Source organism: Cyprinus carpio, chromosome B15, assembly GCF_018340385.1.
Source record: "Cyprinus carpio isolate SPL01 chromosome B15, ASM1834038v1, whole genome shotgun sequence".
In the NCBI taxonomy this organism is placed as follows: domain Eukaryota; kingdom Metazoa; phylum Chordata; class Actinopteri; order Cypriniformes; family Cyprinidae; genus Cyprinus; species Cyprinus carpio.
In genome coordinates this window covers 21979456-21993736 of record NC_056611.1, presented here as the reverse complement: position 1 = coordinate 21993736, position 14281 = coordinate 21979456, and the positions used below count along the sequence as shown (strand labels likewise).

Genomic DNA, 14281 nt, shown 5'->3' with positions numbered 1-14281 from the left:
AAACCTGTTTTGAGAGGCGACATTCCAGTAAGCGGCCTGCTAGTCTTGACAAAAATAACATGTAATATACATACCAAGAAATGGTCTCCCTTTACAGTTTTTCACGCACTGCTTAAGCTATTTTATGAGGGGTAACACCCTCAGTTGTACCTTGCATTTGAACACCATAACTCTTTGAGATGTGCGGTTAAAATTCAACCCCTCATTGCAAAATCTCACAGCCTATAAGCAACCATGACATCATCCATCATTTTCCCTTTTTCTGCTGTGTTTTTCAGACCTAGATCTGATTAAACGGAGGCAGAGGGCCTCAGTGTACATTTACAGCTGAGGGAATCCTCGAATAATGATCAACAGGCACTTCAAACAGCTTTTGCAGTCTTAATGTGTTGAATTACACTAAAATTACTTGTGTTTTGTTCGTTGCTGTGATTCCAGACAACACATCTGCTTCCTTTCATTGTAAAATCCCTCTAACATTTTGAGACCCAACAAAACATCATTTTTTTACATCATTGTTGTGTTTAGTAGACATCTGCCGCTTCTGCTACTGAAATTAGCCATGCATCTGGGTCTGCTCACTCAGACAAGGCGGGAAAAATTGAGCAATTTTGCATCAGTCTTAAAAGTTTGACAGTACTGGATTGAGTCACAGAGTCTTCTTTTTGTGCAAGGCTCAGTTTTCAACTTCATACATTTTGTGGAAACATTTTTATGTATCTTTAGTTTTTAACTATACACAATACAGTATAAATGTATAATATGCATTATAATAATTGAATTATTTCATAGTGTGATATTATTTTCATTTTGTTTTCCATAGTGTTGTAGATTATTATTATTTATGTTGATGTGTGTGTGTGTGTGTGTGTGTGTGTGTGTGTAATCACACAGACACACACACATAATTTTACAGTCCTGTTCCGCATGTACATACTATGTACTTGTTATATTAATTGCAATAACTAGGTAATAACTGGATAACTTTACCCATGAAGTTACCTTATATTACCCAGTACTTTCTTAGGTAATTACGCTTAGGTGCACGTACTGTTAAACTAAAATACAACCCGAATCATAAATTGCTTGGTTTTAGGAGGAAAAGTAGCATTTTTGTAAAATCAATGCATATGAGAGTACTGTGATATCTTTCACAGGGCACATGATACCTGAGTGTAGTAGCAGAAAGGTGAAACTAGAAAACAGGCCTCTTACGGATTACAGCTGGAATGTTGGACATGACCCTCTCTCTAAACAAGTAGCACTTTCTCTCTTGGCTGAGTAAGAGCACTGTAAATCATAGTATCCCAGGTCAATGTAGCGTTCAGCAGATCCGTGGGAGGAAATTCAATGGTCAGGTGTTGATTTTATTTACAGTGGGAGAGAAGCAATACATTAGGTCCTTTGTTTTGATGCTTCATGAGACCGTTTTATGATATGGTTACAGTTATGAAAATATTAACTCAACCTTGATGTATGTTTTTTAACAGATTTCATGTTTTGTTTTCAGATGTCCATCAAGAAGAGGCATGGAGATGCAGGTGAGTACACATTTTCCTTTATATTTCAAACTGTGCTGGCAATAAGACATGTTTGGATGTAATAGGCACAGTAATGTGAATTTATCAGACTGGGTAAATGCGTTTGACATTGTTTGCTCGATGTGGTTCTAAAAGAAGCTCTTTGAATGAAATTTCTGAATGTTATAAACTTCTGGATTAAGATATTATGTTCTACATCTTTGCTGTAATCAGTTGAGACATTCGCTAATTAGACCGGCTCATTGTGGAGCCGTGTAATACTTTAACAGGGTGTATCTGGTTTTCAGTGAGAGGTTGTCTGAATTGCTGCTTAATGTAATTAAATGACTAAAGTGTGCAATCGCGAGACAGCTCAAACATTCTAGTCCTCTGTGCTCAAATTGCGCCCTGAGCTTGTCCCGAGATTTGCCCAGAGCGTGACTAATTCAAGGATGAAACAAGATTCTTGTTGTGTTATCCTGGACTGGAATGGGCTTTCCTTTCATTTTGACGGATGTCGCAGTTTGAAATCTTACAATCTCACATTTCTAATATATTCTCAGGCAGTGTTCTGCTGTGTGAACTTACTAACTGTATTTACAAGTTAAATACATTTTTTTGCAAGCTTTAAACTAAGTGAAAATGAAACTTTTTATGGACTGAATTCACAGGATAATAGGAACAGCTATTTTGAGGAGAAATATGGGAAAAAACAGAAATAAAAGAAAGAAATGATGGAAGGATGGAAAAAAGGATAAAATGGGGATGGAAAGAAAGCAAGAGAAATATGGAAGTAAGAAAGGATGGATGGATGGGAGGATGGAAAGAAAGGAATGAAAAAAGCAAGAGAAATATGGAAGGATGAAAGAAGGATAGAAAGAAAGGGATGGAAAAAAGGATGGAAAGAAAGAGATGGGAAAAAGGATGGAAAGAAAGAGATGGGAAGAAGGAAAGAAATATGGAAGGAAGCAAAGAAAGAAATGCAGAAGGAGAAAAGGACGTGAAGAACAATGAAGATAGAATGACAAATGGAAAGAATGAAAGAAATGCGTAAGAAAAGAAAGAAAAAGAGCAATGGGACAAAGGTAATGTAAAGGAAGGATAAACAGGAAGAGAAGGAAGAAAGGAAAAAAGAAGAAACAAAAGGAGTTTAAAATATGAAAGAAATAAAGAAAGAACGAAAGAACGAAAGAGAAATAAATAAATAAATAAATAAATAGTTTGATAATTTGTTATATAAATATAGTAAGAAAAAGACATAAATAAATAAAGAAAGAAAGAAAGAAAGAAAGAAAGAAAGAAAGAAAAGAACAATGGGACAAAGGTAATACAAAGGAAATACAAAAGAAGAAGAGAAGGAAAGAAAAAGAACAACAAAAGCAAGGTAAAAATGTGTTAAGAATAGAAAGTATTAAAGAAAAAAAGAAAGAAAGAAATGTGTAAGAAAAAAGAAGATAATGGGACAAAGGTAATAAGATAGGAAAGGAAAAAGATATTAAAAAAAGAAAAAAATGGAAAATGGAAAAAGAAATATGGAAGCAATGGGGAAAAAATAAGAAAATATATAAACAAGGGAACAAAAAGAAAGATGGAATAAAGAAAGGAAAGCAAGAAATACAGAAGAAAGAAAGGAAGGCAAGACATAAGTAAAGAAAAGCAGAAAGAACGCAAGTTTAATATTTGGTTTCTTCACATGATAAAACATCTGTTACTCTTTCTTTTCTCAATCCATTCTCTTTTTTCTCTCTCTGGCTCTCATTAAAGGCTGGTACAGTATGAGTGACACAGACAGGTGCTCTTCTGTTCCTCTGAGTGTCTGGAGAATGTGGGGGATGTAGAGTAGACCCTCATTTATAGCCCTATTTCTGTGTACTGGTTTGCTGTGGGACCCAGTTAAAATTAGGAGGGCATAGCAGATCATTGTTATGTTAGGCTGAGAAGAAATATTTGATTGACCTTGATGTGCTTATATGCAAAAAAAATATATAAAATGTGTATATATATATATATATATATATATATATATATATATATATATATATATATATATATATATATATATATATATATATATATATATATATATTTAATACTTTTTTTTATCTTTCAGCTTTTGTTTAAATGTATCTGTCCACTCTGGATGTCCCCATCACTTTTATTTAATCTAACGACTAACCATGTGTCTTCGATTGGATAGCCATGCTATTAGTTATAACAATGATGATGCTATAAAAGAAAAGCGCAGAGTGAAGGGCACATGTGGTGTAGTATTTCCCCCCTCATATTTTACTGCAGGAGAGACGTAGAGACTACATGATGTCACTTTGCTACAAAGCCAGATGGCCGACCAGCTCCATAATATACTACACACCTCGTTAGAGTGACAGTCTCCAGAAGGACTCTGTCCAGACCTCGCTTACAGCCACTGGAGCATTTAATGATGACTTCTAAAATTAAAACATGCTATTTCCATCAGATCACTGTAAATGCTGTTATTTAAAGCTCTGTGCTGTGCATTTTGATTAGGGTTAAAAATCATGCCGTGGAGCAATGAGGAACAGTAGGTTTTGGTGGCCTACCAAAATCTGTTCAGTAAATGTTTGTAACCTTTAAGAGGAAAGCTAACCTGTCTTTCTTACCATTTGATTTGGTTGATACAATGCAAACAAAAATTGCATTAATAGCTTTAGATTAGCCACATAGATTTAGATGAGCCACACAGATAATGAGAGACACTGGGACAAAGACAAAAAACAGAGGTTGCTAGGTCACTGTTTGGGTGTCCTGCTCACATGAAGCGGACCACCATGTGAGCCACCTGTTCCAATATATATATATATATATATATATATATATATATATATATATATATATATATATATATATATATATATATATATATATATATATATATATATATATATATATATATATATATATATATATATAAACCTGTATGACTTATCTTGTATCTTCTTTGGAACACAAAAATTTTTCAACTCCAAAACAAAATTTAAAATGTTCTGTAACACTTTAAATGTAAATGATGAAATCATTTGTGTTCCACTTTTTTTGGGGGTGAGCTGCTCACTATAAAGGGATCATTTAAAATGATAATTTTGAATAGAACATTATTCTTTTCTCACTTTTTACACACCATCAAGTTGGAACAAAAGTTTGTAAAGATGACAGGATTTTCATTTTTGAGTGAACTAACCCTTTTAAACTTAAAGACAGATTTAAACTTTTAATTTCAGGCAAGACTTTATTAAGAAAACTTTTACATTTTGTTTAATTTGGCAAACTTTGACAAAAAGTATTTTTTTTTTAAAAAAACAATGTTTACTTTTTTACTTGCATATGAAGGTGTAGTGAAACAGTTTCCGAATGCATTTGGATCCAAGAATTACAACTTTGCTGCCACATAACCAAGTTCCTGTCTATAATGGTCACTCTGACCCACCCATCGGCCCCGCAGGGTCCTATAAACAGAAGTATCCCTGCGCCTCATAAAAGGCCATTAGCTCTGATGCAGACCAGCACCAGACCCCTGTGAAGAACTCAAGAACTTCACTTTTTGGATTCCTTGACAATACATAAATTGCACATCCTCTGATGCACCAAGACCTTTCTCTCTGAAGGGTTTGATAGCTACTCTCAAAGAAACCATTTTTATCCATGTCTAGACATGGCAGTTTCGATTGAGAGGCCATGTCTTATGCTGTATGAGGATCACCAGAGATGACATGACTTATACAGCAGATTCCTAACTTCTCATGTTTAAGAAACAGCAGCAGCCAGACATGTGGAAAAATACTCAACCCCTCTGACCCGCTTCATTTTTTTCAGATGTTTGTCTTTCCTCAGATATAAACAGATAGTTTGACCTCTTCTCCATATTGCTTGAAATTATGTAGTAGAAGAAAGCATACACTAATCCTTCAACCGTTTATTATGTGGAGTTAAATTCTGGAAAATTCTGCATTTTTTTTTTTTTTGCAAAAAACCAAACCCACTCTGGAATTATTTGTAAGGAGACTAGACTGTGTTCATGTTTTCTTGTGGGCTTTGACGCTTTGGAATTGGCCATCCGTCTTTTTTCCTTCGTTCATCGCTGTTTTAAGAAATGCATGGTCTTTTTGTTATGGTAAACATCACCTTGTCAGACCTCCCGTCTCACAAAGAGAGACATGACCGAGAGGCAGAGTAAAAGGCGACCCAGAACTGTCATCTAGGGGCCACTGGTGCTGAAGCCAGAACCTGGACAGACAGTGCTGAACACGGAGTTCCCTCTCTCAGAGAATGTTGTTTTTCTGCTCTGACAGGGAAAACCCAAAGCCATTCAACAACTGAATGAAAACAAAGAAACTTAAGGGAGTTTGAAAGCATTAATTTTCTACTCGAGACACTCTGTTCTTACATCAGCATTAGGAAGAAGATCTCTAAATGACCACACTGAAGATGTGTAGTCCCTAATGTTAGTGAATTTGGAGTATTCTAAATAAGTTGCCACATGCACGAGATTAGTCATTTGCATAAAACACGCCCAGTCCATCTCCATATAAGGGCTTTACACACAACCTTTCCATTACATTCTTTAATTACTCTCATCTAAGTCTAAATTCTTGTCTCTTAGTTTTCTTACATTTAGAATAACACTTAGTATAAAAGTTTTAGTAAATCATGATTTGTTTGTGAAAATGTTAGTAAACTGGATTCAAGCAGAAATTTGTGCGTATGCATGCTTAGTAAGTGAGACACATTCTTTCTATTGTTTGTTCATCCATCCATATCTATCCGTCCATCCACCCAGATTGAATTTGTCCTAAGCTGATTAGATAAAGCTGTAAAGCAATTTTGCCTCCTCAGATAAAACAAAAACCACTGCAGTTTAGAGCCAGATTTATGTTATATTAAACTGACTGGAAATCGGATTCTACTGAGAACAAAATGTCTCGCGATAGGGGCCATTGCATTAAAGTAAATCGAAAGACCCCGTACAAAAATGATCACTTGAGCCGTCACTGTAAGGAAATTATCATTCGGCCTCTTTGGGTATGATGTATGTTATGTTTATATGCCCCATTGATTTATCTTTTCTGTTTTAGTTTTATCCTGCATCAATCACATCTTAATGATCAATTTCATTTCCAACTTCATTGGTTATATCGACCCCGCAAAGCTAATTTAGCTAATGCAATTTGTATTGACCGGATATGCCCAGAAGACTAAGTGCACATTAATCACCTGTAGCTCTCCCTCTGTCCCATAATCCTCAGCATTTCCACGCTACAACTTTCCTTTTTCTTATGATTTTTCTTTTTCCTCTTTCTGCTTCATTTTCTTTCCTTTTTAATTTTTCTTCTCCTTGTTCTTTGCCTTTCTGTTCCTTCGTTTTCCTTACTTTTTCCCATCTTCTCCCTTTCCACTTAATTTTCTTCCCTTTCCCTTTTCCTCTTCCTTTCTTGTTCCTTTTCAACTGTATTCTAAATCTGCCAGCAGTGATTACGTAAACCTCCTAGACTGCCTGTATGTGTTCCTGATGATTCTCAAGGATCTTTTCTCTAGCCAGCTGGTTTCTAGACTGGCTATTTTTTTCTCATTCAGGGTAGCTGGCTCTTACTGGCCAGCGAGGGTGACCCCAACAGCTGCGGCTGCTCACCATGGCGTCCTGTCTGGCTGGCCTGTCTCAGTCTGTCTCTAAGGAGCCCTCTGTAATTGAGGCCCTTTCAAGACGGAATCCAGGAGAGCTATGCCTGATTTACTGTGAGATGAAAGGGAGTGAAGTCCTTGAAGGAAACTGGTTGGTCTTTTTACAAATGATATTATATCGTAGGGTGTATATTTTCGCACACCGCTTCTACTGTTGGAACCTATTGTGCTTGAAATTAGGGTGGAACTGTAAAAACAACCCAGCGCTAGAAGTTATTATTATGACCTTGGTTTCCACCACAACTTTCAAAATACTTGTGTCAAAAGAAATGAGTAGCTGGCTGCAATCGCACATAGAAGCAAAACAAATAAATACTGTTAGATCATTATTTTCACTGTAAGATGGCTGAGATACCTTTGACAGTAATAATTTTATAGATTATTGTTTGAACTAGACTAATAGGTAATGTGGTTATTTGAGTGGCAGCCTGAAGGTTTAGCTTTTCTTCTCTGTTCACAGCGTTGAGCTTGCCTAATGGGAACAGACCTCTGGAAGCGCAGTTAAAGAGACAAGAGGGAACATACAGACTCAGTATCCTTCACAAATTGTAAAACAGAAAAAAAGAGAAACATTTGTGTAATAGCATTTCAGCTTCAGTAACCCAAAAATCTTCAATGACACCCCCATTTGGTCACTATGACTGAAATGAGACAAACTTTCTAATTTTTCTGCAGAAAATCTGGGTGGATTTGGAGATGTGAAGATATTTTGGGTGTTTGCCATTGTGTCTCTAAGATTTTAGAAAACCTGGAAACATCAGGGCATTTTAAGTGTTATTTCCTGGACTGCCAGTGGAAATAAAATTTAAAGAGGTTATGGTAAAGTGAATTTCTTCTAAAATAGCCTATGTCTTCAGCTAGGAATTAGACTTTTTATGTGTGATTTCTGTAAAATAACTTTTAAAAATCCTAATTACACATCAAAAAACTGGACGGTCAGAAAGTGTGAACCCTGGAATCATGACTGTGAACCCAGAATGGCTGTTAGCACATTGCTATTCTGTTACTAATGTGTTATTGGTGTCCCTGGTTGCTAGGGTGTTCTGTGTGGATGCATACTGGTGTATCATATCATATCGTGGTCCTTATAGTATATATCCTTCCTGTTTTTTTTTTTTATCTGTGGCAATTATAAAGGGATAGTTCACCTAAAAATAAAGTTTCTGTCATAACTTACCCTCATGTCGTTCCAAACCCATAAGACTTTGTTTCATTTTTAAAAGACAAATTAAGGTATTTAGAATGAAACCTGAGCCTAAATCAAATCTGTTCATCATATAAAGCAATTGTGACTCTTCAAAAGACTTGGATTACACTGTTCAATTCATATGGATTATTTTTGCCTATTTTTTTTTTATTTTGCCTGTATGGCCTTTTTGTATTTTTTAAAGTTTTGGCTACTTTGACTTTCAGTGCAGGGTCAGAAACCTCTCAGGTTTCTTTAAAAACATCTAAATTTGTGTTTCGAAGAATATCCAAAATCTTAAGGGTTTGTATGGTGCCCCAGTAGTGCACAACAGAATGAAATTTGCCACAACACAACACATAGGACTAAGACTGATGATACACAGGGCAACAAGGTTTTTTATTTATTTATTTAATTTTTTAACAACTTTCCTACTTAGAATGGGTAACAAATTTCTATCTGGATACATAAGATCAGTCGTGGGTCCTGTGTCTCACCTGGTTACCTGTTGATGGCAACATTTCCCAAAGTTGCCCATGTATCATCGGCCTAATTTTGTTGTATTGTGCAAATATTTTGTTGTGTTGTGGCTTGTTTCCATTGTGTTGTGCAAATTTCATTGTGTTATAGCTTGTTTCCATTGCGTTGTGCTAATTTTGTGTGTTGTGGCTTGTTTCCGTTGTGTTTTGCTGATTTGGTTTGTGTTGTGGAGATGGCATTATGTTGTGCTCCGCTAGGGCACCGTAGGTTTGACATGATGTGATGGTGTGTAAATGAGAATTTTCATTTTTGGGCGAACTGTCCCTTTAAGACCCATTGCTTAGAAAAGCAATAGCACATCTTCACTCAGCAAGCCACACAATTTGTTGTATTATTCATGTCTGTAGCATAACCAGTGCAGGAGTATTTACATACCAAAGTTTAAAAACACTAAGTATGTGCTATAGTAGAAGATGCTTGTCTTAGCAAGAGCCACTAATGAATAGTTTTTCATTTGAAAGCGTTTACTTCTGTCACTAAGCACAGTCATTCTCTTCACATGAGGATTGGTTTATGCGATTATGTTATTATGTGATCTTTTTAGCCTCCCTCTGCTCCTGCATGGCCCAAATCAATGACATCATGAGTTAAATTTACAGGCAGGTCGTCATGTGGCCTGGCAGGCTGTGCTGCCACAGGGAGAGCATGAAACAGGCTATTCCACATGTGGAAAGATGGAAAATGGTTTGTGGCTTACTGTGGACTTCCATTGTTGGCACTGGCACTTTGGAATTCTATAATGCTGGAATTGCATTTTGGTCTCAGTTTCGTTTATAGGTTTATAAATCCTTTGATTGTTTTTGTGTAAGGATTGATGGATTTTTTTGGTTACCTACAGCCATGCCTTTGTGTTTAAAAAGCAATTTCCATAATGTAGCATTTTAATTTCTTACTGCACCATAACGGGTTCTTGTGGTAAGGAATCTTTCTATAATTTGATTAACTCATGCTTGCCAGAGTGTGATTTTCTCTCAATAGGAGATGTCGTAGAGGGACTGAACGGCCACTAATTTGGATCAGGCCCCATTGTGCAAGACTTGTCACCTCTGCAATCCCCACCAATTACATTCATTGCTCTGCAAATCCCAGGATGTATAAATGCTCAAGAACAATTAAAGTAGCTGGAGCATATTCTTTTTTTTTTCTTTGTAAGTTAATATGAAGTAAAGGAGGCATCAATCCAATCACATGGCTGATGGAACTTTGTGTATTTGGGCAATAAATTATTGTCCAAGTTAAAAACTATGCCTTAAATACTGTGAGGAAGAGTAATGCAGAGTAATTATCCAAGAATGGAAGCAATATTTCCATAAAAGTAAAATGTGTGTTGATTAGAAGGTTTGGCATCAGTAAGATGTTTTTGAAAGAAGATTCTTATTCTCAACAAGGCTGCATTTTTTCGATCAGAATTACAGTAAAACAGTAATATTGTAAAATATTAATACAATTTTAAGTAAAATAATGGAGTTTTCTATTTTAATATACAGTATTGTAAAATGTGATTTATCCCTGTAATGGCAAAGCTGAATTTTAAACATCATTACTCCAGTCTTCAGTGTCACATGATCCTTCAGAAATCATTCTAATATGCTGATTTGCTGCTCAAGAAACAATTATTATTATAAATGTTGAAAACAGTTGTGCTGCTTCATGAAGGTTGGAAACTGATGTGCTATTCTTAGATGAACAAAATTTGAATAACAGCATTAATTTAAAATAGGAATCTTTTGTAATATTGTATATGTCTTCATTATCATTTTTGATCAATTTAACATGCCCTTGCTGAACAAAATATCAATTTCTTTCAAAGAACCACCAATAAATTAAATATAAATTCCACATTTTTGAGCCGTAGTATGTACATGTTTGCATTTGTACAGTATTTGAGCCTTACTTGCAAACTGTCCACCCTGTCCTGTAATTTAGCAATGAAATCACTCAAAATCATGCTTTTTATATCCATCTCATCTCATAAAATAAAGATGAAGTGGTCATTTTGCATATTGTTTGGCCTTTGTGGATTAGTTTTAATCCATTGCAGTGTACATTCCACTTTTGGTTACTTTTTGTGCTATAAACAATTTTGGCACTGTTTTGGATTGCAACTTTGTTTAATGTAAAATTCTGAAGGCCAAATTGTAGAGCGGCTTTATCCAAACACCTCATCCTCTCCTAAGGCTTGTGCTTGTACAGTTATGCGAGACTGCAGTGTCCCTGCGGGATAGTGGGGCTTTCTTGTGGTTAAGTGCTTATTAAACAATTTGGCTGAGCAATCAAGCAGGCTACAGACAGGAGAGAATAAACAGACTTCAACTCTCGATTGAGCTCCTGAGGTATTGTGCCGAACATTTTGCCTGGATCACCTTCTTTTTTCTTTCATGATAAAACTGTCTTATTAATTCATTGCATTGTTAGTTAACAGCTTGCTAATATTTAGGAGATTTGGCTGCCTATTGTGTTTTGCTAGTACTAAAATCTGGCTTGCTTTACCAAAAGATACTTCTCAACCTTATTTAGTTTCCTGCAAAAATGGCATGAGAAGAAGAAGAACATCTGATTTGCTTGTTTGTTGTTTTATCTTGTATTTAGTTGTACAGATTGTACAAATGTCATTGGATTTATGCAATTCAAATCAAATCAAATGTTGACTGAAATCAGATTGTAACCAATTACATTGCATCCAGCCAGTAGACAGCTTGAGTCATTTCCATTAAAACGGGACTTTGTACATACACAGGCACATACAGTGTGTTCTAGTGCACAAATCACAGCCTGCATACATGCAAATTGGGTAAGAGGGCACAGAGTGTGTGTGTGTGTGTGTGTGTTATAATCCCCTCTCTGCTAATAGAAGCCAGGTGGTGTGTGTGACTGTAAATGTTTTCCCATGGATTTCTGTGGTTGGTTGAGTCCTTGCAGATTCTGACTTGACAGCATTACATGCTTTGTCATACTGCAGTTTGAAACAGTGAAACAATAGCATTCACAGACCCCCACTGGCCCCTTCTTGACGTCTGTATGTGGTGTGTGTGTGTGTGTGTGTGTGTGTGTGTGTGTGTGTGTGTGTGTGTGTGTGTGTGTGTGTGTGTGTGTGTGTGTGAGACTCTTTTGTGTGCTAGTTTACATTAGTTTACTATGCTAAGTAGACAGAGTCATGCTCTGTTCATATAATCACAAGTGGCTTAAAAATACAGTGGATGTTGATTCTGTTACTATTCTTTCATTTGGGTGTTTTTTCAAACGTTGATTCAGTTGATTGTTTGGTTCACTAATTGTTTTTTTCATTTCCTATCTGTTACTATTAATTGATTCATTAAATCAAGTGCGATTCAGTTGTTTGTATGTTCATTCATTTTATTCATTCTGTTCATTCAAGAATAAGTGGCTCACAAATGTACAGTATTAGGAACTGTTGATTCTGTTACTGTTCATTAATCAATTTATGCAGTTGTTTTTGTTTATTCAGTTGTTTCTCTTTGTTCATTTGTTTGTTCATTCTATTCAGTTGTTCTGTTTAAGTCACTAGGTTAGTAGCAAAAATTATCGTAGCTGTTGACTCTTTGTTGATATATTTATTAATTCACTTCTTTTATATGCTCATTCTGTTCAGTTCTTGTGTTTGTTCAGTCAAAAGTTACAAACAAAATTATTGTGGCAGTTAGTTTAGACGTCACCATGGTTGAATGCATTGCACATACTGTATACTTGCAGGAACAGGAAGAATAGTATGCCAGTATTCTATTCTGAACATGACCACAGTCACTCACACATTTAGAATAACAGCGGTTTACAAAAGAAACTGATGTTTTACACAATGAATCACACTCACTTGAACTTGAATCACAATGAACTATGGCTTTAAGATCTTTCCTCCCCCTCAAGCCCCATATACATTACATTTGTGATTTTCCCTGGAAAATTGCAGCCCTGGCTTGGAAATATTTGCTCAGGAAATTTATAGTACATGCATAAGATGGGCCCATATGTGTGAGTGGGAGCAAAAGAGTGGTTGGGGGAGAATTCCACGCCTTGAATGCATTAGGCTGGGAAGCGTGATCCCCCTGGAGGAATCCTGGAGCCTGGCCTGGGACCTCACGGCCAAGTGAGGGGGCCAATCGGAGCCCGGATTCTCAACATCTGGGCCTTTTCTCATTCCAGCTCAGTGGTCAGTCTGGAGCTCAAGTCTCTGGGCTCATAGCCAAACAAACAAGAGGTGCAAGAGAAGATCACATGTGGTTTCATGTATAATTCATAGTGTAGATTAAATGAACACATTTTTTATTTATATGTGTGGGAACCAACACAAGTATTAGTGACAATTAATTGTGCTCAAGCCTTTCATATAAACGTCTCAGCTAGATTGCACCTTAAAGAAGAACAGCAAAGTGTGTTGTATTTACATATGCAACCCAAAGGGTCTGTTTGGAGAGAAGATAAGAGCTTGATGGGGTCCTGCTAAAACAAGCAACCCCATTGGGTTTGTGTGGACAGCCATTCACATTCTAACAGCCACTTCCTCTTTTACGTCACTGCTTCCTGTGTGTATTCTCCTACAGTCTAGCCATAATAATCTTGTCAGTATTAACAATCTTATTCCCAAATGATACTGAAGACATCATAGCAAAAGGAATTTACTGATTAATTCACTGATACGGCTGTTTGCTTGTTTTTATTCTGTTTGTTCAGTCACAAGTTAATTCTGAATTGATGTTGATTCTGCTGATTCATTTGATTCATTCATTTACCTGGCTGTTCATTAGTTTATTCAGTTTTTTGTCTGTTTATTTCTTCAGTTCATTATTTCATTCTTTCAGTCACAATTGGCTAGCAAATATTATAAAGACCGTTAATTCTGTTGCTATCAATTGATCTGTTCTTTGATTCAGTTGTTTGTTTGTTCATTCAGTTCATTCTGTTCATTCAGGCACAAGTGGCTTGCAAATATTTTAGTGTCTGTTGATTCTATTATGTTAATTCATTGATTCAGTCATTAAGTTGCTTGCTTTTTATTTCATTCAAATTGTTCATAAAAAGCCTGTTATAGGGGCTGTTGTTTCTGTTATTCACTGATTCATTCACTGATTCATTCATTCAATTCTTTACTTGTTTGTTCATTCCGTAATTCATTTTCTTCAGTTTCACAAGTTACAAACAAAATACTGCAGTAGCTGCTAATTATTTTATGATTCATTCATTCATTAATTTAATTTACTGTTTTGTTTGTTCTTTCTGTCCAGTTTTCTGTCTGTTCAGTCAAAAGCAAATATTGCATTAGCTTTTGATTATTTTACTATTCATTGATTCTTTCATTCATTAATTCACT

The 14281-nt window shown here is 35.8% G+C and overlaps 1 protein-coding gene across 2 annotated transcripts in view; it reads left to right on the top strand.

Annotated features, from left to right (window-relative positions):
* LOC109108299 (stAR-related lipid transfer protein 13-like) overlaps positions 1 to 14281 on the top strand; it is an 81910-nt gene that overhangs the window by 23588 nt on the left and 44041 nt on the right. For both annotated transcript variants that reach the window (XM_042739798.1, XM_042739799.1), the window contains one exon: positions 1511 to 1541. In XM_042739798.1, the coding sequence (XP_042595732.1) occupies positions 1511 to 1541 (31 nt within the window). The remainder of the gene's footprint in view (positions 1 to 1510; positions 1542 to 14281) is intronic.